The 25,442-nt window shown below is 33.9% G+C and overlaps 1 protein-coding gene across 10 annotated transcripts in view; it reads left to right on the forward strand.

Moving 5' to 3' along the window:
• The window catches only part of KANSL1L (KAT8 regulatory NSL complex subunit 1 like), a 145,681-nt gene that overhangs the window by 81,103 nt on the left and 39,136 nt on the right, over window positions 1-25,442 (forward strand). For 8 of the 10 annotated variants that reach the window (XM_019938994.3, XM_073807306.1, XM_019938992.3 and 5 more), the window contains exon 6: window positions 10,186-10,390. In XM_019938994.3, the coding sequence (XP_019794553.1) occupies window positions 10,186-10,390 (205 nt within the window). The remainder of the gene's footprint in view (window positions 1-10,185; window positions 10,391-25,442) is intronic. The other 2 variants (XM_033859821.2, XM_033859822.2) reach the window with 2 other exon arrangements.

Genomic DNA, 25,442 nt, shown 5'->3' on the forward strand with positions numbered 1-25,442 from the left:
GAAATAGAGAGGAAGTGTGTGGGGGGGGAAAGCAAAAACAGAAACAAATGGAATATCTAAAAGCAACAGTCGGGGCAGGAAAGGAGGAAGACATTACCTTAATTGAAGCCAGAGTTCAGCTGACAGCTGACTTCTCAAGAGTAATAATAGGAGCCAGAGTACAGTGAAATGATATCTTCATCGTGTTGAAAGAAAATAACTGTCTATCTAGAAATTCTATACTCAGAGAAAACATCTTTCAAGTCTGGCCTTGAAACACAATTGTTTTCAGACAAAGCAAAACTGAGAGTGTGTCACCAGTAGACTCTAATTAATGATAACCATAAAGGGAGTGTTTCAGGCAGTGGAAAGTGATGATCCTTTTGAGAGATGCAAGAAGGGATGAAGAACAAATAATATGGTAATAACTATATGGTTATATGTGAACAAACAGTAGAAAATATGTCTAGTAGGGTTAAAAAAATTCCATGGCAACAACAGCATATAGGCCAGGAGGAAGGTAAATGGATTTAAATTATTCTCAGGAGGCTGGTAAAAGTACAGAAGTTCCTTGACTTACAATGGTCAGACTTACAGTTTTTCAACTTTATGATGGTGCTAAAGTGATATGTATTCAGTAGAAACTGTATGTCAAATTTTGAATTTGGATCTTTTCCTGGTCTAGTGATATGTGGCATGATAATCTCTTGTGATGCTGGGCAGTGGCAACAAGCTGCAGCTCCCAGACAGCCACAAATCATGAGGGTAAACAGCCAATATACTTACTTTCTGCACCCATGCAACTATTCCATTTTTCACTTTCAGTATAGTATTCAATAAGTTACATGAGGTATTCAACATTTTATTATAAAATAGTCTTTGTGTTAGGTGATTTTACCTCACTGTAGGCTAATATCAGTATTCTGAGCATGTTTAAGGTAGTCTAGGCTAAGCTATGATGTTTGGGATTATATGCATTTTTGACTTAAAATATTTTCAATTTACAATGGGTTTATCAGGATGTAACCCCATCATAATTTGAGAAAGATCTGTACTGATTTAACTTTTGATGTTTCTACATTAAGTATGATGGAGAGGTCCACATGTGGCAGGGGTTTCTTAGGTGCTGATAATGTTCCTTTTCTTGACCTGAGTGGTAATTATGGGACAGTGGAGGAGTAGGTGAGGTATTGCTTCATATATACAAGTTACACATACCTTCTCAAAAGATAAATGTTTTATGTACTTAACTATAGGTATCTTATATTTTACAATAAAAAAGTTAAAATAAGGTAAAAATTGTACACTTCAAAAAGGATAAATAGAAAATACAATTTTTAGTACTACGTTGTTAAAATTATAACCATAAAATACCAAAATTTTAAGGTAGAAGTAGGAATGTGATATTTAATTTGTTGAAAGTGAAACAAAGAGAATTAAATCTCACTTCAATGTTACCTTAAAAGTTACTGGTAGAGACTGATCCAGTTATTGGTTTCATTATGGTATCTAAATATTGATATTCTCTTCTAAAAATTTTGTAAAGTCTTAACCAACATTTGACAGTCATTAAGTCTACACTGTAACCCAGCTTCTACAATTCTATCATCTTAAATGGCACATGTTTTATCTACTAAAATGTAGTATATCACCCATCAGGTCATCAACTAAGAGTTTTAAGTATGTCTTGCAGTAAACATACCAGCTACTGGGAGACAGTATATAATATATATTAAAATTGTGGATATATTTCTTTCAGATCCTTAGCAGGGTACTGGTCATTGATTTACAACTATTCTTACTCTTTTAAAGAAGTACTTCAAAGTGGCCAGAGTTACGATAAGTATTTGAGGGCATATGTAGAGCCTTACAGGCCAGCTATTACTGAAGACACCTGTCACATAGGTACTAGGAGTCACTGAGGTACCACCTATTTTTCCTTCATATCTCTTGGGAAGATAAAAAGTTGCTGACTTGTTTTTGGTCTACCTAATTTGTTTGGGACTCTGTAAACCCAGATAAACACACTGTTGGATTTTATTCTCATTACACTAAACATACCTTCTCAAAAGACCATCTTGGGCATTTAATCTCCTTCTTCCCCCCTAGAAGGTTTTAACTTTTGTTAATTCTTAATTATAGTCGGTTTTAATTTAGTGGTTTTTGGGTTACTTGAGATTTTGGAAGTATACCCTTTTTACATATACTTTTTGTTTTGACATTTTGTGACCTTGAGCAAGTCAGTTAATCTCTTTACATCTCACTTTTTTTTATCCTAAATTTACTGGAATACAAATATTTTGTAGTTTCTAATGCTAATATTCTTCAATTAAATGCTTATTTGTAAGGAATTCCATTTTTTCAAACAAATTAAAAATAAAAACAAAAAGGTCTCAATACAGCCTAAAATGTATATCTTTTTGTAACATCACTATTGTGCTTTGCTTTTGATGTTTTATGTTAGCTTAAATCTAGAGATTTAGTGAATAAAGCAAAATTACTATACTCAACATATCTTAGTAACTTTAAAGGATAATCTAGAAGTTATTATGCAAAGAAGTACCCAAGACAGTAGGAGAAATGATAATTCTATTCAAATGTTAAAAACTTTCATATAAGCCATTGGGAAGAATTGTTTAAGTAAAATTTATTACACATTGCCTTTCTTGGATGATACTGAACTTAATTCAGTTTTTCTTTGATAACTCAAGCTCATCACTATGACCACATCCTCAGAGGCTATTGAGATTAATAATTGTTTATCTATAAAAGAATTCACTTAATAGTCAACAAATACCTACTGAGTGATGGCAGTGTGCCAGGCTTTGGATTAGATTGGGATATGATGTTGAACAAAACCAGGTGTGATCTCTGACCTTATGGTGTAGAGTCTAATTGGGTAAAAATGACATCAACCGAATAATCACACAAATAAATGTGAAATTTAAAATCCTGATCAAATGCTATGAAGAAAACTCACTGCATTGTTAAAATCGTTTTGGAATCAGATGGGTCTGAGATCAGTCCTAACTCTGCAACTTGGTAGCATTGTGATTTTAGGTAACTTTCTAAATCACAGTTGAAATGAGAATAGTTTGCTTCCTGGGTTGTTGTGAGGATCAAATGAGATGACAAGTGTGATACAATTTTGTTATTATTTTTTACTTGTTTATTATCTGTGTCCTCCTGGATGAGAATGTAAACTCCATGAGAGTAGGAATTTTTTTGGTCTGTCTTATTAACTGCTATATTCCTAGCATCTAGATCAATGAGTCATAACATGGACACGAATAAATATTTTTTGAATGAATGGAATGACTTTTAAGATTTCTTTCAGGTAATCAGCATTCAAAACAAAAATATTTTGTATTTATTTGCTTTTTCTCTCCCATAGTCAGGTTGGTATTTCAGTTGTTGGTCTCATGGCTGTCTCCTGAAATTCTGCTTCCTCTCATCAAATTTAACTCTGGACTAGAAAATCAGATAACCAAAGTTAGAGTGGTAGAAGTACCTGTACTATAATAAGAGACATTCTGTAGTAAGAGAGAAGGCCTCGCTCTTAACAGTAACAGGAGTGAGCTTTCATACATGGACTTACTAAGATCTTTTTTGGTTATTTAAAAGGGTTTTGCAATTTCAGCTGTATTCTGTATATTTGGACTTACCAGATAAGTAAACTCATAAGTGCTTCTAATAAGGCATTCTCATTCTAGCTTTATATCACATTATATCATAAGTTTGGTATATAGTTAGGTTGGAAGAAATTTAAATTTTGAATTTTTAAAGTTTGGTTACCTATTCTATGTATTAATTTCTAGTGGACCATGTAGAACTTAATGCTTGATATAATTTTTAAAAAATATTTAAGGTAATTTTTATAATATCCTAATGATCTTTTTCTTTCAATGTCTAAAGTAAATTTGCTTGGTTAATTATTTTTCAGGGCAGCTGTTTTTTCCACTTTTTATTTATTGATTCCCAATCCCCATCTCTTATTTAATGGAAGTATCTCCCAGAACTCAGAATTGTTTTCTTAGCTTTATGAATCTTGGCAGCAGGGTTTAAGATGAGTCACCAGGAACTGAGCAGCTGAAAAGATTGAGTCTTCAAACAAATGAAGCATTACATTTTACCATCATAGAGATAGTTATTGGTTTTTAGATCTCATACTCTAAAATGAAGATAAAATGTTATAAATGCATCCTTATTTACCCCATGGGGTATTATCTCTGGGAAAGTGAATTTCTACTTGAAATAATGGCTAGATTTTTGTTGTTGTTTTTTTACTTTAATGAGTCCCAGAATATGATATGAAATTAAATTCCAATTAATCATTGTCATGCTACTTAATTCCACTAATGATAATTATCTCACGAAATGCAACGATTCTTTCTAATTGGGCATCACAATTGAAAAACTGCCGCTAAGCTGGTAAACTAATAACATATAAAGTAATTCTTTTACCCTCATAATATTTTCAATAGTCACTTCTCAGTTATGAGAAAACATTTTTAGCAGCAAATTCCAGGCTGAAGTTTTCAAAATAATTTTGGGTTTCTATGAGTGTCATTAACTATTGTATTAGCTAGATTTACAACATCAATAAGGAACTAAAACTTCTCCTCCTGTGTTTTTAAAATAATACCAGTAGGAATTATTTTCTTTTGTAAAAACTTTACTTTTCCCTTTTAACCTCTATTAATATAAGTCTGAAACTTAATGTTATAGGAAATGTTTAAATAAATTGTGATGCAACCACTGGAAGGCATATCATATAACTATTAAAAAATTATGTGTAGGGCTTCCCTGGTGGCGCAGTGGTTGAGAGTCCACCTGCCAATGCAGGGGACACGGGTTCGTGCCCCGGTCCGGGAAGATCTCACATGCCGCAGAGCGGCTAGGCCCGTGAGCCATGGCCGCCGAGCCTGCATGTCCAGAGCCTGTGCTCCGCAACAGGAGAGGCCACAACAGTGAGAGGCCCGCGTACCACAAAATAAAAAATTATGTGTATAGAAGGGATGTAGTCATATAGGAACATACTTCCTTTGGAATGTTAGGTGGAAAAATCAGGATGCCAAAATCATTGTACAGTATGATTTCATAGAAAAAAAAGATTTGAAGGATAAAATTTAAAGTTTTTATTAAAGCTATATTTGTGTTTAGATGATGAGATTTTGAAAAATATTTTAGCTTTTATTTTTTTCAACTTTTTTCTATTTGCAAATTTTCCTTTAAAATGAAAAATAATAATTAGTAAAATAGAAAGTCTCAATTTCAAACTGTATCTTATATGTCAGAAAAACAGCTCACAGATTATATTGAAGAATCTGAACTGTACTCCCAAACTATAGATTAGCTAGAAATGTTTGGCAAATTTTATGTCACAATACTCAGAACAATATAGCTATCATATTGGCTTCCTAGTCCCTTTGCCTTTATACTTTGTAATTTCAAGTCCCACTTGAAATTAAGAGCCAGAGATAAGAATAGCAAATAACACTGCAATAGTCGGTCTCTTTTTCTCTCAACCTTTATTATGAAAAGCTTTAACATATAGAAAGCATAGCAAAGTGAATCAACTTATTCCCAGCTTTAACAGTTGTCAAGATTTTGCTACTCATTTCAGCTATTTCCCTTCCTGACACATTTTTTTCCTATGCTTTTAAAAAATAAATTCTATTGATTGTTATTTTAACTGTAAATACTTCTGTATATTTCTCTGATAAGCTTTTTTTCAACATACCCACCATGTTATCATCTGCTTTTTTTTATTATTCTTATATTAGTCATAATTTATCACTATCATGAAATTCTCTATATTCATATTTTCCCAGTTGTCTCAAAATCATCTTTTTATGATTTTGTTAGAATAATTTGTTAGTCTAACAAATTTGTTTGTTAGGATAATTTGTTAGAATCAGGACCCAAACAAAATCCATATTACATTTGGTTGTTATGTTACATTTTAAAATGTAAATATTAGAAATTCCTAATGCCAAAAAAAAAAGACTGCAATTTTGGATGACATTTTTGTTTTCTTCTTATAAAATTATATAAGTTCATTGTATGAAAAGTTAAAAAGTCATAAAATACTAAGAAGAAAGTGGAAATCACTTATATTGCTCAGAGTATATTTCCTTCCTATCATTTTTTACATTATTTTCATAGTTGAGATCTATTGGAAGCCATTTTATATCTTATTTCAAAGTGTATCTGAAGCTTTCTATACTTAAATTTTTTTTTTCATTTTAATGGCTGCATTAAGATGTACCTTAATTTTTTAGAACAGGTAAGTACCTTAATTTTTTTTAGGGGACATATCTAATTTAGAATGCCATTTTACAGTGTACTCCAACACATTTTCTTGTTGCTATGGTTGAAGAGACTCGTATTTTTGAGTAAGGGGTCTAATTTTCCTAATTAATTCCTAGAGTAGGTGAAATGGGCTGGTCGATGCACTGTTTTCTCTATATGTAGCAGATAATGCCTGGATCTTGGTCCATTGGCCGTTTGAGAGAGATGTTTGTTTTGCCATGTGGAGGACAAGTAATGCCCCTAGTGGGCCATTTTAGTAAGTTTATATAAAGTCCAATTTTATATAATTTCTTTAAAATATCATTGAATATATCTGAGTATATGATGCATTAATTTCTCCAAACATTATCAAGGGAAAGAAAGGTATTAAATTCAACTATTGGCAGGACTTTGGGCATCAGGGAAAGTTTGGAAAAGGTTGCACCTACCTTAGCTGCTATAGGTTGAAGTCATCAAAGAACTCCAAAAGATCAAAGTAGACTTGAAATAGACATAACTTATGCAAAAATAGTGATTCTTAGGTGTGTACTTTTATGAATATATCCATTTCGTAGGGGTGTTATAACAAATCACCACTAAGTGTGTGGCTTGGTATAACAGATATTTATTCTTTCACAATTCTGGAGGCTAGATGTTTTTAAAATCAAGGTGTCAGGCAGGGCCATGCTCTCTCTGAAGGTTTCTGGGAAGAATCCATCCTTGCCTTTTCCTGGCTTCTGGCAGTTCCTGGCAGTCCTTGGCGTTTTTGGCTTCTCTCCTCTGTCTTCACATGGCATTATTCCCTGGGTGGATCTCTTCCTTAATTGTGTCTCTTCTTATAAGGACATCAGTGATTGGATATAGGACCTACCCTAATCCAGTATGACCTCATTTTACCTAATTACATCTGCAAAGACTGTATTTCCAAGTAAGGTCACAATCTGAGGTTCCTGGTGGATGTAAATATTGTGAGGACACTGTTCAGCCCAGTATAGCAGGTGTGGGTATTTGTGTATATGAGTAGATTGGGAACTGGGGGGCTATCGTAAGTTCTTAGATAATACACATTATAATTCTTTTCTCCATTGTTGATTTCTGCTTTTTCTTAAGTGTATTTAGTATAAGAATACATGAATGTGGGGGAAATGTTGAAAACAGTACTAAAACAGTAATTTAAAATTCTGTGTTGAATAATTGCTGCTGTTCCTTGAGATTAAAAGATAAAAACAATTTCATGAAGTCTTGTCTATTTATGGTTTTAGAATCCTAAATTTATAACCAGGACCCAAAGTTTCTTATTTACTAAAAGCATTTGAGCAGAGTGTTATAATGATTATTTCAGTCCTTCTAAGAAAATAATTTGGCTTAGGCCAAAGGTTATGAAATACTTGAATAAGTTACTAAAAATTTTAGACTATCTTTCACTGAGTTTATTAAAAAATAGATTGAAATTAGACTGTTCTTCCATATCCATCCACCATTATCACCACCCCCAAGATGACTCCAAGAAGTTAGCTAATATATGTCCCCATAAACCCATATCTTTAGATTGTTTTATTAATTTTGATGCAAGTACATAATGTTTGCAGGAATTGACTTTTGTAGGGATTTATAATAAAATATCAGTTAAAAGATTAATTGCCTCACTTCTGGGCCTTTGGTTTCTGTAGTAATCAGTATAGTAAAATTTTTATTTAAAAAATTCACTTGAAGTTTTCCATTTATACTCTGTAAAAGCAAATTGAATGCCTATTGTTATCCATAAATATCTTAACTGCTAAGATTTTCTAAGATTGTAATAGAAAACCAATTATATCAGAAAGTCATTAAGTAACTTAGAGAAATTTAACAATGTTAATAAAACATGAATTTATGACTTTTGGCTTATTTTCTTAGATAAAGCTCTCGGTCATTTTGCACTTTTTAAATTAGAAGAAAAATTTTAAACTTTATCCATGCCTTCTCTTTTACAAATCAAAACATCTTATAGCTCTCATCTGCTTATTATTCTCATAAATTTATAATGGGCATATATGATTATGAGATAAAATAAGGTACATCATATTTTACTATCAGAAACTAACTTTTTAAACCAAAGTTAGAGATTTAGAATGGAACTCAAGGCAGTGTAAATATGTAACTTATTTTTCTAAAAGGACTCTTGTAGCCTTCTGTTTAGAGCTTCTTTTGGATCTTAAACTAGAATGTTACATGTTTACTCATTCACTAAACTAATTATTTAGGTGTAGTATGTGGTGTTATACATGCACTGTGCAAAGCACTGAGCTGGAGTGGGTAAATCTGCAAATATATATGTTTATATTTCTCCGTTCATTCAATAAATATTGAGTATTTGCTGTATGCAAGGTACAATATCAGGAACTTCTTGATATAAAGTTAAACAAAACAGACACAGTCTTTGTAATACTTACAGTCTTAGAAAAGGAGAAAGACATTAATCAGATAATAATACAAATAAATGTAAACTTATCACCATGAAAAATACTATGAAGAAAAGGTGAATGGTACTATCAGAGCTCATAAGGGAATTTGACTTAGTCTTTGGAGGGGCTATGCAAGGGCTCAAAGACACCTGAGGAAATGACTTTTGAACTGAGATGATTATTGGAAATTATGTAATTGAAGGAGGATGTGAGAAAATTCCAGGAAGCAGAAATTATATATAATAGTGAGTAGTGAGTGCGAGTTATTTGAAATGAAAGGAGGCAGTGCAGCTGGAACACAGGGAACCAGACGGAGTGTGATGCACGATGCAGCAGGAGAGCCAGCGGCAGGGGCCAGACCAATTTACCTATACTGGTCTGGCCAGTAGTACATACTCAATTTTACTTATATGTAGTCACCAAATTCTATATTTTATTTTGGTTTCACCAACATAAGCCATTCAGGTACCTTTATTTCTTGTTTCTTATTACTATGTAAAGTTCTTGAATTACTTGCTTTATCTACAAGATAATAGAATATCTTATAGCAGCCGTAAATATTCAAAACCAATGATACTGCTATAGAAAAACCATGTCTTATGTTTACCATTAAACACTGATTCTACCTGAACAAAATAGCACATTTAGAATTCATATGTTGATTAGCAATAACATGTACAGCAGTTTCACTTGTTGATCTTAGAATGCTAAGTTGACTAGCTTTCGTCTTATATAAATAAGGTTGAAACTGGTATATTATAGTGCCCAAAAAGCCGAATATTTTATATATAATATACTGGTATAAATGAATTTAAATTTATGTGGTGACAGGCATTAACTTCCTCCTGATGTTTTGATGTTTTAAAATATTTAAATAAATGTTTAAAAATTAATATGAAGAATGATTATAAAATTATGCTTATTTCATGTGTAGTTTGTGTGATCTGTTTTAAAATTTTATAGTTTGTGGCTTCTGTGTCATCAGAAGTTTGAAAAGATTCTTAAAATGTAGTCGGATTGCATCTTTGTTTCAAAATTCACTGAAACGATATGTAATGCTTATGTAAGAGCAGCTAATGATGTAGTGATGAGATTTTAGCCCTTTAAAAACCTGTAATCCTGTATAATTTCACCCTTATTCAAAAAGAATTTGATGTAAGTAGTTTCAACACTGTAATATTCATGAATTATTGATTTACAGTGAAGGTTTACATTGTACTAGTGAACTCATGTAAGCATTTCTAACCTGTGGGATATTTGTTTTGCAGGAGAAAATAGAAATTCTGTATTCACAACTTGAAATGCAATTTCCCATTAATATTAATTCTTTCATCGATTGTTACCACAAAATTGGCTAAAATTAATACTCTTCTGTCATAATAGATCAAGGTGATTTACATTTAGTTTTCTTTGTCTTTTTTGTTTTTGTTTTATTCCCTCCACTCCCATTTATTTCATGGCATATCAGTGCTTCAGAGAATTTAGATGAGCTCTCTTCCTCCAGTAGCTGGTTACTTAACCAGAAGCACAGTAAGAAAAGGAGAAAAGACAGGACAAGATTGAAATCTCCATCCTTGACTATCATGAGCACAGCAGCTCGAACAAGGCCACTTCAGAGTTTCCACAAACGAAAACTCTACAGATTGAGCCCTACTTTTTATTGGACTCCGCAGGTAAGGTCGCCTTTGGCAAAACATGAACAAAGATTTTATTGTCAATATATTTCACAAGTTAGAGGATATGAACTGTACACAGTTGTTTAGAATAAGTGGGATTTAATAATTTTTAAACATAGCAGTGTATTCTGAAACTTCTCACATTTCCATTTTTTTAAATCACTATTATGCTTAAACGAGTTTGAAAGAAATGTACATATCAAGTTGATTTTAAAATTTTACTAGTAAGGGTAACAAGGAAAACACAAGTGTATTATATATTTACCTTTTGCTTAGTGAAGAAAAAAGTAACAATCTGCAGGGTTTTCAGTTATTTTGGAGGAAATGACATTGCTCTCCCTTTTATGTTTGGTATTTGTTAAACCTGGTGAGCACTCCTTTTTCATATAAGCAATGAAGTTTTAGATGACCATGCTTACCCTTTTTGCAAATAAAATATGCTTCATTAAAAGCGTCCATTTTGAAAAGCATATTTTTCATTTGTTAGCAACATGTTAGATATGCATCTTTCAGTGCATATCTAAATAAGCTGTGATGGAGAGCAAAATTATCTCTAGTTCTCATGGTATAATGTGCTTTTTTTCTCTTATATTTTTTATGTGCCAATATGAAATATTTATTGTGGGAATGAATAATAATGGTGATGATTTGGGAAAATCTGGGAAATGTTTGATCAAGTTCATTTATTTATGCCTTATTTTACTATATATATATTAGCATCTTTATTGGAGTATAATTGCTTTACAATGTTGTGTTAGTTTCTGCTTTATAACAAAGTGAATCAGTTATACATATACATATGTTCCCATATCTCTTCCCTCTTGCATCTCCCTCCCTCCCACCCTCCCTATCCCACCCCTCTAGGTGGTCACAAACCACCTAGCTGATCTCCCTGTGCTATGCAGCTACTTCCCACTAGCTATCTATTTTAAATAATATGTCAAAGGAAAGAAATTATCCTTGATTTAATATTGTTTTTGATTATTACTACATTAACTATTTTTAAATATATTTCTATAAAAAAATCAAGATGCTTTGTTTCATTAGGAACCAATTTCAAATTTGGTTTTATAGGATCCTTTTATAAATAGGAACATGAATTCTGACAAATTAATTTTTATTAATAGATTGATTTTTGCCATTTAGTAGTTCAGGTATTAGTAGTATGCTTTCCCAACTTGAAATTTTTAAGAAAATTTTATTTCAGAATTTAAAGAAATTTTACATATTTAATAAACCTAATAGGAAAATATTTTATTTAAAGTTTTTATATATGAAATTATATTTTATTTAATAATTTTTATTTAAAGTTACTACAAGCAATAGAGAAATAATATATTTGAAAATGATTTCGTAATTTCATAGTTATAAATAGAATTGTCTATCAAAAATATCTCACATTTGAATATGCCTTAATATTCTGACTGGAAGGAATCTATCTGAATAATTTAGGGGATTTGCTCAATATTACTAAAGTACTGCATATGCCTTGATAATATAAAGATTGGCCTGGAAAAGTGTGAACAAATTTAAAACTTCCAGCAAACAAAGGAAGAAACACGTCTAACATTGTTACTAGTAGACCATATAATTTACCATATTCCAGTCATAATGCTAAGCATTTTCAGTACGTTATTTTATTTAGTCCTCAAACATAAAGCTATGAGGCATTATCAATCCCACCTTTAGATGCAGAAATTGAAGTTTAGGGAGATTAAGTAACTTTCCCGAGGTCATACAGCTAGTAAACAATAAGTCTGATTCCGAAGCCATGTTCTTATCCATTAGTACATTGATAACAACAAAAATAAACCAAATCTTTTTTTAATCAATATTTTCTATTGAAGTTGATCTACAGTATTGTGTTAATTTCTGCTGTACAGTGAAGTTATTCAGATATATATATATATATACACATTCTTTTTTTAATATTCTTTTCCATTATGGTTGTCATAGGATATTAAATATAGTTCTCTGTGCTATATACTAGGACCTTGTTGTTTATCCGTTCTCTGCATAAAAGCTTACATCTGCTAACCCCAACCTCCCACTCCATCCCTGCCCCAACCCCCTCCCCCTTGGCAACCACCAGTCTGTTCTCTATGTCCATGATTCCATTTCTGTTTTCATGGATAGGTTCATCTGTGTCATATTTTAGATTCCACATATAAGTGATATCATATGGTATTTGTCTTTCTCTTTCTGACTTACTTCACTTAGTATGATTATCTCTAGTTGCATCCATGTTGCTGCAAATGGCATTATTTCATTCTTTTTTATGTATGAGTAGTATTCCATTGTATATATGTACCACATCTTCTTTATCCATTCATCTGTTGACAGATATTTAGGCTGTTTCCGTGTCTTGGCTATTGTGAATAGCGCTGCTGTGAACACAAGGGTGCATGTGTCTTTTTGAATTATAGTTTTGTCTGAATATATGCCCATGAGTGGGATTGCTGGATCATCTGGTAATTCTATTTTTAGTTTTCTGAGGAATCTCCATACTGTTTTCCACAGTGGCTAAACCAAATCTTTTATGTGCTTGAAATCAGTAAAGACTGTATATTTGGGAATTGGGGAAGGAGCTTTATCTGGTTAGAGGCATTTAGAAATGCACCATAAAAGATGGGTTTGGAAAGATAAACAGAATATTGAAAGGGTTTAGGGGAGATTAAGAAAAGCACTTTAGTAATTGTAACAGAGGTGGGAAAAAATGATGGAGAACAGCAAATGACCCCACCCCCAACTTATCCCCCAAATTTCCAGGGTAATAGTTATTTACCTTTCTAAATTTAATAAATGTCATTTCTCTCAGGAAGCCTTCCTTGATATTCCCACTATGGGGTATATAATGATGTAGCACCCTGTGTTATAATAATAATCCATTATTTTATAATAATGTTCCATTTATTTTTCTGTCTTCTCATTACATTGTAAGTTTTTTGAGAACAGGAACTGTGTATTTCTGAACCTACAGGGTCTTGAACAGTAACTGTCCAATAGTATATGCTCAATAAATAATTAATATGTGAAAGAATTATTGTAGTGGAATGTAGAAAGATATTTAAAAGGCAATGGAGAGTGAGAATTTGTGTGTGTGTGTGTGTGTGTGTGTGTGTGTGTGTGTGTTTCCTTGATTAGCTTTGTGAAAGGGTCTAGAACAGTAATGTCTAATAGAACTTTCTGTAATGACGAAAATGCTCTATAAATATCTGTGCTGTCCAATATGGTAGCTACTAAATACATGTGTAACTATTGACCACGTGAAATGTGACTAGTGCAGCTGAGGAACTGAATTTTTATTTTTATTAATTTTGATTTAAATGGCCACATTTGGATAATGGCTACCAAATTGGATATGACAAGACTAGACTCAAACTTACCATGATAGCAGTGAGAACATGTGGCACTCATTCTGTTTTCTAATACTATTCCTTACTGAAAGGAAATATAGATCTTTGGAGAAGTGTCTGATCTCCAGGGTTGGGGAAGAGGGGCTATAAAATGGGCCTGGGACGTCTTATTGTTACCAGAAGGCAAGGAAGTGTTTAAAAAAAATGATGGGGGAATGTCAAAAAAAAAAAAAAAAAAACCCAAGAGCTTGTTTGGAGAGGCTTCCACTGGCCAAATCTGGGGCTCTTTGAGCATTGAAATAGCTAAGGACAGTAATTAACCCAGTGAAAATATAGGTAGCCATGAGTGTATCCTGATGAGAGAGAGAGAGAGAGATTAAAAGGGGAAAGGGAAGACTTTTGCATAGAGTAGGATACTGATTAATAAATGTGGAGTGAGCAGTCAAATTAGAGAATCATTGCAATAATCATAGTAAAGATTGACTGGGTAAGAAGCATCAATGCATGAAAAGTCTGGGGTCAGGATTGGGGAAAAGTTTGATGAGGAGCAGGATATTGATATTGTCTTAACTATATGGTAGAGAACCAGACAGTAACCTTGCCTGAGTGATCAAAACTAACGTAGCCTATGTCTGTTCAGAGAAGGGAACAGCCGAGAACAGTGACCTCCAGGTCCCAGGGTCCCTGTGGCACAGGCCATGCTGTGCAGGGGCTGGAGGAGAGGCCCTAGTTGTGTGGGTTTGCCCCGGACTCAGCAGGAGGTAGGAGAGGTGAGCGCCAAACAGGCTGGGCTGGAGCAGCGGAAGGACAGGGGAGGAGCCAGCACTCCTGAGACCCACCAAGGCCTTGAATGACACTGATGTGAGAAACACAGCAACCAAAGACAGTGTGTGGACTTGGTTTGGGTCTTGATTTGAACAAGAACCCTGAAAAGACATTTTTGAGATCATTGGGAAAAATTGACCACAGCTGATGATTAGATAATGTTCAGGAATAATTGATAATTTTAATGGTGTGATAATGATATTGTGGTTATGTGAGGAAAAGGCCTTATTTTTAAGAGATACATTCAGTAGTGAAATGGGTAACAGGACAATGTTAAGAATTTGCTTGAAAATATCAGAGCAAAGCAATGAAGTGAAGGAAAGAAAGGGAGAAGAGGATGGATGAAGTGAGAGCAGTAAAAGGTTAATTTGGAGAGGTAGGTACATAAGGGATCACTATATTATTCTCCCTGCTTTTGCGTATGTTTAAAAACTTGAACAGTAAAAATAAAAAAAACTAATGTAGCCTATTAGAAAGATATAATATCACTATGTAGTATTCTGACCAGACATACATAACCTGAATTTAACCATGAGGAGACATCAGACAAAGCCAAAATCAGAAACATGCTATTAAGAAATGAAAACTGGCCTGTATACTTAAAAAAAAAAAAAAAAAAAAAAAAAAAGCCAATGTAATAAAAGCCAAGAAAGCCTGAGGAACTGCTTCAGATTGAAAGATAGACTAAGATATATGACAACTGAATGAATATATGATCCAGATCACTGTTCTTTTGGAGGGAAAATATGGGGACAATTGACAAAACTGTACTATTGATGCTAGATTATATTAAAATATTGTGTCAATGTTGAATTTCCTGAATGTGATATTTTGCAGTTATGTAAGAAAATATACTTATTCTAGGAAATACACATTGAAATATTAAGGGATAAAATGGCTAAGGCATCCATTTTATGTAAGAAACTAACTCCTATGCATCTAGAATGGTACTAGCTATGTAACATCCTTGGCAGAATTTAGAAAATAATTATTTAAATCATTTTCTATAGTGTTTAACTCTCTAGGGTACTGGTTGAGAGCAGCTTATATAAGGGCAATGGAGAGAGGTGGCAGTCTTCCGCTACTAGGTAGCATATAGTATATATAGTTGGCCGATCAATATTCTCACTGCAATAACTACATGTATAAGTTACCAAAAAAAATCATCATACTATTAAAGACATTAGGGGGATTCTGGTTTCAGCTCCAACATGTAAAGAGCTTGGAAGTTGTCACAACTGTCCTTACCGCGAGAAAAAGGTGAACAAACTGAAAATCATTGCCTTTTCATGAACCCATCAGATAATTGAGGTTGCAGAGCAAACCGCCAACCCAAAATATGGAGAGACAGGCAAATCCAAAGAGTTACAGCCAAGATCTGCTTACCTGGAGCAGAAACTATAGCAATCATAAACTAACTGGTAGGAGCACTTAAATGGTAATTTTGTTGAATTGCTTGAGGCTGAGTGTGGACTAGTCTGAGAGTGAAAAACTCCTGGGGACTACAGCCTAAGGGAACCCCACACCTCACACTTCCATGGACTTTACCTTTAGGCACCCAACTAAGTTCTCAGAATGAAGAGCCAAAAAGGATCCCTAGTGGCTCTGGAATGGAAGGGAAGGGTAACCTTTATGAAATAAGCCTAGAGCATTATCCATTACAAGGTTTACTCTTCAGGGAAAAAAAACTTTACCAGAGCCTTATTCCATCTGAGAGAAGAGCATTTCTCCCACTCCTGCCCTCTGTAGCCTTTCTGTCTCACCTAAGAGAGAATGGGGGTGGAAAATAAGAAACACTTGTTAAAGTCACAGACCAGGGACACAGACCCACCAAAAGACTGAGATTTAATTGTAAGATTATAGTAAGTTATGCTACTGTAGTAGATATGCTTTCTCTCCCCCATTCTTTACCATAACACCAACAGAACCCCAGTATAGTAACAGTGGGTTACAGCTGCAAAATATATAGTCCCTCTGAGGAGAACTATTTAACAGGGGAGACAAAAACAAGGACACTGGAGGAGTTCGAGGCCTCTGGCACCTACAACTATAACTGGTATTAAACGCAGTCCCACTCAGACTCTTAGATTAACGTAACATCTCACAATAAAGGCCTGTTTACCTCAGATCCTATGACATTATGTTCAGCTTTCAACAAAAAATTACAGGTCATGATAGGGAAAAAAAAAAACTCTGAAAATACAAAGAATTCATCAGAACCAGGCTCAAATATGACAAAGGTATTGGAATTCTCTTAAATAACTAATATGTTAAAGTCTTTAATGGGTAAAGTAGGAAACATGCAAGAACAGATAGTTAATGTAAGCAGAGAGATGGAAACTCTTAAGGAGAATCAAAAGTAAATGCTAGAAACAAAAAAAACTGTAACCTAAATGAAGCATGCTTTTCATGGGCTCATCAGTAGATTGGACATGGCTGAAGAAACAATCAGCAAGCTTATATAGGTCAATAGAAACTTCACAAACTGAAATGCAAAAAGAAGAGGGAGTGAATAACACAGAACAGCACATCCAAGAATTTGGGGGCAATTTCAGGTTGTGTTTCAGATAAGTGATTGGAATACCAAGAAGAGAAAGAGAACAGAGCAAAAACAAATATTTGAAGTAATAATACATGAGAATTTTCCAAAGTTAATGACAAGCACCAAACCACACATTCACGAAACTGAAGCAGGAGAACATCAAGCAGGATAAATACCAAAAAATAAATACTTAGGCATAATATTCAAAATGCAGAAGACCAAAGAAACAGAAAATCTTGAAAAATAGCAGAGAGAAAAACAGCTGTAGGAGAACAAGGATAAGAATTACAGCTAACTTCTCAGAAACCATGCAAGCAAAAAGAGTGGAATGAAATATTCAAAGTATTGAAAGAAAAAAAAAAGCAAACAACTATACTGGGCAAAATATTTACACCCCCCCCCCCAAAAAAAAGGTTATGTCCATGGTCTAACTCCTGGTACTTATGAATGTGACTGTTCTGAGTTGAATTGTGTTCCCAAGAACTCATAGGTTGAAGTCCTAATCCCTAGTACTTTAGAATGTGAGCTTATTTGGATATAAGTTTGATGCAGATGTAATTAGTTAAAATGTGATTAGGGTAGACCCTAACCCAGTATGGATGGTGTCCTTATAAAAAGGGAAATTTGAACATACATACAGAATGAATGCCACGTGAAGATGACCCAATATGGCTGGTGTCCTTATAAAAAGGGAAATTTGAACACAGATGCATACATGCAGAGTGAATGCTATGTGAAGATGAAGATTGAGATCAGACTTATACTTTTACAGACCAAGGAACATCAAAAAATTGGCAGCAAAAACAGAAGCTGGACAGAGGGATGGAATAAGTTCTTCCTCACAGTCTTTAAAAGAAACCAATCTTGCTGAAACATTGATCTGACCTCTAGCCTCCAAAACTGTGAAAGAGTAAATTTCTGTTGTTTAAACCCTCAGTTGTGGTACTTAGTTGTGATAGACCTAGCAAACTAATACAGTGACCTTATTTGGAAATAGTCTTTGCAGATATAATTAAGTTGAGGATCTGGAGGTAAGATGATTTGGGGGTTAGGATAGGCCCTAAATCCTGTGACTGGTCCGCTTATAGGAGAATGGAGAGAGAGATCTGAGACACAGAGATACAGCAAAGAAGACTTTGTGAAGATGGAAGCAGAGAGTACACTTATGCTACTACAAGCCAGGGAACATCAGGAGCCATCAGAAGCGGAAAGATGCAAGGAACTGTTCTCCCCTAGAGCCTTCAAAGGAAGCTCAGCCCTACTAACACCTCAGTTTTGGACTTTGGTTCTCCAGAACTATGAGAAAATTAATTTCTGTGATTTTAAGCCACCTAATTTATGGCAGTTTGTTATGGCAGCCCTAGGAAACTAATACAGACTTTGGTACCAGGAAGTAGGATACTGTTTTAATAGATACTTAAAATTGTGGCAGTGATTTGAGTTGGCTAATTGGGTACAGTCTGGAAGAATTTTGAGGTGTGTGATAAAAAAAAAAGCCTAAATTCCAATGAAAGCTAAAAAGGAAGTGAGGAGGATATAAGACAAAGGTGATATCACCTTAGAGAATAGATATATTGTCAAGAACAGGATGTTACTAGAAAGAAATATGAACATCTAAGGTGATTCTGGTAAGATTTCAGAAGGAAATATTAAAAACTGGAAGAAAAGTGATCTTTATTATAAAGTGGAAGAAAAGTTGGCTGAATAATATTCTACTGCTGAGTGGAAAATAGAACTTGTAAGCATTGAACTCTTGGATATGTAGCTGAGCAGATTAACAAGCAAAGTGTGGAATTTCGGTCTGGTTTCTCCTTACTGTTTATTTTTTTATTTTATTTTTTTAAAACATCTTTATTGGAGTATAATTGTTTTACAATGGTGTGTTACTTTCTGCTTTATAACAAAGTGAATCAGCTATACATATACATATATTCCCATATCTCCTCCCTCTTGTGTCTCCCACCATCCCTATCCCACCCCTCCAGGTGGTCACAAAGCACCGAATGGATCTCCCTGTGCTATGTGGCTTCTTCCCACTAGCTATTTTACAGTTGGTAGTGTGTATATGTCCATGCCACTCTCTCGCTTTGTCACAGCTTACCCTTTCCCCTCCCCATATCCTCAAGTCCATTCTCTATGTCTGCATCTTTATTTCTGTCCTGCCCTTAGGTTTTCCAGAACCATTATTATTATTTTTTTTTAGATTCCATACATATGTGTTAGCATACGGTTTTTGTTTTTCTCTTTCTGACTTAACTTCACTCTGTATGACAGACTCTGGGTCCATCCGCCTGACTACAAATAACTCAATTTCGTTTCTTTTTATGGCTGAGTAATATTCCATTGTATATATGTGCCACATCTTCTTTATCCATTTATCTGTTGATGCACACTTAGGTTGCTTCCATGTCCTGGCTATTGTAAATAGAGCTGCAATGAACATTGTGGTACATGACTCCTTTTGAATTATGGTTTTCTCAGGGTGCATGCCCAGTAGTCGGATTGCTGGGTCATATGGTAGTTCTATTTTTAGTTTTTTAAGGAACCTCCATACTGTTCTCCACAGTGACTGTATCAGTTTACATTCCCACCAGCAGTGCAAGAGGGGTCCCTTTTCTCCACACCCTCTCCAGCATTTATTGTTTGTAGATTGTTTGACAATGGCCGTTCTGACTGGTGTGCGGTGATACCTCATTGTAGTTTTGATTTGCATTTCTCTAATGATTAGAGATGCCGAGCATCCTTTCATGTATTTGTTGGCAAACTGTATATCTTCTTTGGAGAAGTGTCTATTTAGGTCTTCTGCCCATTTTTGGATTGGGTTGTTTGTTTTTTGATATCGAGCTGCATGAGCTGCTTATAAATTTGGGGGATTAATCCTTTGTCAGTTGCTTCATTTACAAATATTTTCTTCCATTCTGAGGGTTGTTTTTTCGTCTTGCTTATGGTTTCCTTTGCTATCCAAAAGCTTTTAAGTTTCATTAGGTCCCATTTGTTTATTTTTGTTTTTATTTCCATTTGTCTAGAAGGTGGGTCAAAAAGGATCTTGCTGTGATTTATGTCATAGAGTGTTCTGCCTATGTTTTCCTCTAAGAATTTTATAGTGTCTAGCCTTACATTTAGGTCTTTAATCCATTTTGAGCTTATTTTTGAGTATGGTGTTAGGGAATGTCCTAATTTCATTCTTTTACATGTAGCTGTCCAGTTTTCCCAACACCACTTATTGAAGACGCTGTCTTTTCTCCATTGTATATTCTTGCATCATTTATCAAAAATAAGATAAACATGTGCATGGGTTTATCTCTGGGCTTTCTATACTGTTCCATTGATCTCTATTTCTGTTTTTGTGCCAGTACCATATTGTCTTGATTACTGTAGCTTTGTAGTGTAGTCTGAAGTCAGGAAGCCTGATTCCTCCAGCTCTGTTTTTCTTTCTCAAGATTGCATGGGCTATTTTGGGTCTTTTGTGTTTCCATACAAATTGTGAAGTTTTTTGTTCTAGTTCTGTGAAAAATACCAGTGGTAGTATGATAGGGATTGCATTGAATCTGTAGATTGCTTTGGGTAGTGTAATCATTTTCACAATGTTGATTCTTCCAATCCAGGAACATGGTATATCTCTCGATCTGTTTGTATCATCTTTAATTTCTTCCATCAGTGTCTTATAGTTTTCTGCATACAGGTCTTTTGTGTCTCCTTAGGTAAGTTTATTCCTATCATTTTTCTGCAGTGGTAAATGGGAGTGTTTCCTTAATTTCTCTTTCAGATTTTTCATCATTAGTGTATAGGAATGCAAGAGACTTCTGTGCATTAATTTTGTATCCTGCAACTTTACCAAATTCATTGATTAGCTCTAGCAGTTTTCTGGTAGAGTCTTTAGGATTCTCTACGTATAGTATCTTGTTATCTGCAGACAGTGACAGCATTACTTCTTCTTTCCCGATTTGGATTCCTTTCATTTCTTTTTCTTCTCTGATTGCTGTGGCTAAAACTTCCAAAACTATGTTGAATAATAGTGGTGAGAGTGAACAACCTTGTCTCGTTTCTGATCTTAGTGGAAATGGTTTCAGTTTTTCACCATTGAGAACGATGTTGGCTGTGGGTTTGTCATATATGGCCTTTATTATGTTGAGGTAAGTTTTATCTATGCCTACTTTCTGGAGGTTCTTTTCATAAATGGGTGTTGAATTTTGTTGAAAGCTTTTTCTGCATCTATTGAGATGATCATATGTTTTTTCTCCTTCAATTTATTAATATGGTGAATCACATTGATTTGCATATATTGAAGAATCCTTGCATTCCTGGGATAAACCCCACTTGATCATGGTCTATGATCCTTTTAATGTGCTGTTGGATTCTATTGCTAGTATTTTGTTGAGTATTTTTGCATCTATGTTCATCAGTAATATTGGCCTGTAGTTTTCTTTCTTTGTGACATCTTTGTCTGGTTTTGGTATCAGGGTGATGGTGGCCTCATAGAATGACTTTGGGAGTGTTCCTCCCTCTGCTGTATTTTGGAACAGTTTGAAAAGGATAGGTGTTAGCTCTTCTGTAAATGTTTGATAGAATTCACCTGACAAGCCATCTGGTCCTGGGCTTTTGTTTGTTGGAAGATTTTTAATCAGAGTCTCAATTTCGGTGCTTGTGATTGGTCTGTTTATATTTTCTATTTCTTCCTGTTCAATCTCAGAAGGTTGTGCTTTTCTAAAAATTTGTCCATTTCTTCCAGGTTGTCCATTTTATTGGCATATAATTGCTTGTAGTAATCTCTCATGATCCTTTGTATTTCTGCAGTCTCAGTTGTTACTTCTCCTTTTTGCATTTCTAATTCTGCTGATTTGAGTCTTCTCCCTTTTTTCTTGATGAGTCTGGCTTATGGTTTACCAACTTTGTTTATCTTCTCAAAGAACCAGCTTTTAGATTTGTTGATCTTTGCTATTGTTTCCTTCATTTCTTTTTCATTTATTTCTGATCTGATCTTTATGATTTCTTTCCTTCTGCTAACTTTGGGTTTTTTTTTTTTTTTTGTTCTTCTTTCTCTACTTGCTTTAGGTGTAAGGTTAGGTTGTTTATTTGAGATGTTTCTTGATGTAGGTTTGTATTGCTATAAACTTCCCTCTTAGAATTGCTTTTGCTGCATCCCATAGGTTTTGGGTCGTCCTGTTTTCATTGTCTTTTGTTTCTAGGTTATTTTTTATTTCCTCTTTGATTTGTTCAGTGATCTTTTCTTTATTAAGTTGTGTATTGTTTAGCCTCCATGTGTTTGTATTTTTTACAGTTTTTTTCCTGTAATTGATATCTAATCTCACAGTGTTCTAATCAGAAAAGATACTTGATACTATTTCAAGGTCTTAGATTTACCGAGGCTTGATTTGTGACCCAAGATATGATCTCTCCTGGAGAATGTTTCATGAGCACTTGAGAACAAAGTGTATTCTTTTGTTTTTGGATGGAATATCCTGTACATTTCGATTAAGTCTATCTTGTTTAATGTATTATTTAAAGCTTGTGTTTCCTTATTTATTTTCATTTTGGATGATATGTCTGTTGGTGAAAGTGGGGTGTTAAAGTCCCCTACTGTGATTGTGTTACTGTCGATTTCCCCTTTTATAGCTGTTAGCATTTGCCTCATTTATTTAGGTGTTCCTATGTTGGATGCATAAATATTTACAGTTGTTATGTCTTCTTCTTGGATCAATCCCTTGATCATTATGTAGTGTCCTTCTTTGTCTCTTGTAGTAGTCTTTATTTTAAAGTGTATTTTGTCTGATATGAGAATTGCTACTCCAGCTTTCTTTTGATTTCAATTTGCATGGAATACCTTTTTCCATCCCCTCACTTTCATTCTGTATGTGTCCCTAGGCCTGAGTGAGAGGAAATAACAGTGGGGAATGAGTATTAAAAGGGAATATAAAACATAATAGTATTTCCTTGTGGTCTGTATCACAATTTTTTATCCATTCATCAGCTCTTAGACACTTGGGCTATTTCTGGTTTTGGCTACTATTAATAAAGCTGCTATAAACACACAACTTTTGTGTCATTGTTTTTGGATAGTGTCATTTTACATTACTACCAACAATGTATGCGAATTCCAGTTGTTCCCCATTCTTGCTATAACAATATTATCAGTCCTTTTAATTTTAGCTATTCCACTGAGTGTGTGGTGGTATCCTAAGTAAATGATGCCTACTTTGGATTTAATTTGCCTCCCTCTCTTTTTTTATCTTCTTAAGGTAGAAATTTAAAAAATCGATTTTCACTCTTCTAATATAACCATGGAAGCTATAATTTTCCTTTTGAGCACTGTTTAACATCCCACAGATTTTAACATATTGTGTTTTCAGTTCAGAATATTTTCTGATTTGTCATATGATTTCTTCCTTGACCCTGGGTGATTTAGAATTATGTTTAATTTCCAAATATATGGGGATATTCCAAATATCACTCTAATTTCTAATTTAATTCCATTGTGATTATTAAACATACTTTGTATGATTTTAGTCCTTTCAATTTATTGAGATTTGTTTTATGGCCCATCATATAGTCTGTCTAGATGCATACTTGAAAAGAGTGTATATTTTCCTATTTTTTTGATGAGGTTTTCTATAAGTGTTTTTTAGTTTCATTTGGTTGATAATACTGATCGTCTTTTATATCCTTATTGATTTCCATCCTACTTGTGTTAAAATCTCTGTAGGTGTGGATTTTTCCATTTCTCTTTATATGTATTTCAGTATTTGCTTCATGTATTTTGAAGTTTGGTTAGTACCTGCATAGATGTTTAGTTTTCTTTTTATATCTTTATGACTTGACCCTTTTATCATTATAATATGTTGGTTCCTATCCCTGAAATCTACTTTCACTCATGCTAATATATCTACTCCAGCAATTTAGTGATTAGTGCTTAGGTGGTATATCTGCTTTCATACTTTTATTTGTATCTTATCTATGATTTTATATTTAGTGGTTTACTTGTAGACATTATATATTTAGATCTTACTTTTTTATTCAGTCTGAAAGTTTCTGATTTTTAATTGGAGTATTTAGACCATTTATATTTAATGTGATTATGATATAATTAGGGATTTTTTTCCACTTTTTGTCTAGTTTATTTCACTTACCATAATGTCTTCAAGGTTCATAGTCTTGTAGCATGTATCAGAATTTCATTCCTTTTTAATGCTGAATAATAATACATTGTTTTTATATGTCACAGTTTATTTATTCCATTGTTGATGGACATGGGGTTTTTTGACCTTTTGGCTATTGTGTGCTTATTTAGTATATGAATATCTGTTTTTGTCTCTGTTCTCAGTTCTTTGGGGGCATAAACATAGAAGTGGAATTGCTGGATCACATAGTAATTCTATGTTTAATTTTTTGAGGAACCATCATACTGTTTTATACAGTGGCTGCACCATTTTACATTCCTACCAGTAATGTACAATGGTTCTAATTTCTCCTTATCCTCTCCAACACTTGTTATTTTCTGTTTTTTTTTTAACTTTTTATTTGATATTATAGTATAGTTGATTAACAATGTTTAGGTGATATTTCAGGTGTACAGTAAAGTGATTCAGTTATACATATACATGTATCTATTCTTTTTCAAATTCTTTTCCCATTTAGGTTGTTACATAATATTGAGTAGAGTTCCCTGTGCTATACAGTAGGTCTTTGTTGGTTATCCATTTTAAATATAGCAGTGTGTACATGTCAATCCCAAACTCCCTAACTATCCCTTCCCCCCATCCTCCCCCCCGCCCAGTAACCATTAGTTCGTTCTCTAGGTCTGTGAGTCTGTTTCTGTTTTGTAACTAAGTTCATTTGTATCATTTCTTTTTAGATTCTGCATGTAAGCGATATCATACAATATTTCTCTTTCTCTGTCTGACTTCACTCAGTATGACAATCTCTAGGTCCATCCATGTTGCTGCAAATGGTGTTATTTCATTCTTTTTAATGGCTGAGTAATATTCCATTGTATATATGTACTACATCTTCTTTATCCATTCCTCTGTTGATGGACATTGACATTGCTTCTGTGTCTTGGCTATTGTAAATAGTGCTGCAATGAACATTGGGGTGCATGTATCCTTTCAGACCATGTTTTTCTCCAGATATATGCTCAGGAGTGGGATTGCAGGATCATATGGTAGCTCTGTTTTTAGTTTTTTAAGAAACCTCCCTATGTCCTCCATAGTGGCTGTACCAATTTACATTCCCACCAACAGCATAGGAGGGTTTCCTTCTCTCCACACCCTCTTCAGCATTTATTTTGTGGATTTTTTTGATGATAGCCATTTTGACTGGTGTGAGATGA

Source organism: Tursiops truncatus, chromosome 7, assembly GCF_011762595.2.
Source record: "Tursiops truncatus isolate mTurTru1 chromosome 7, mTurTru1.mat.Y, whole genome shotgun sequence".
NCBI classification, from domain to species: domain Eukaryota; kingdom Metazoa; phylum Chordata; class Mammalia; order Artiodactyla; family Delphinidae; genus Tursiops; species Tursiops truncatus.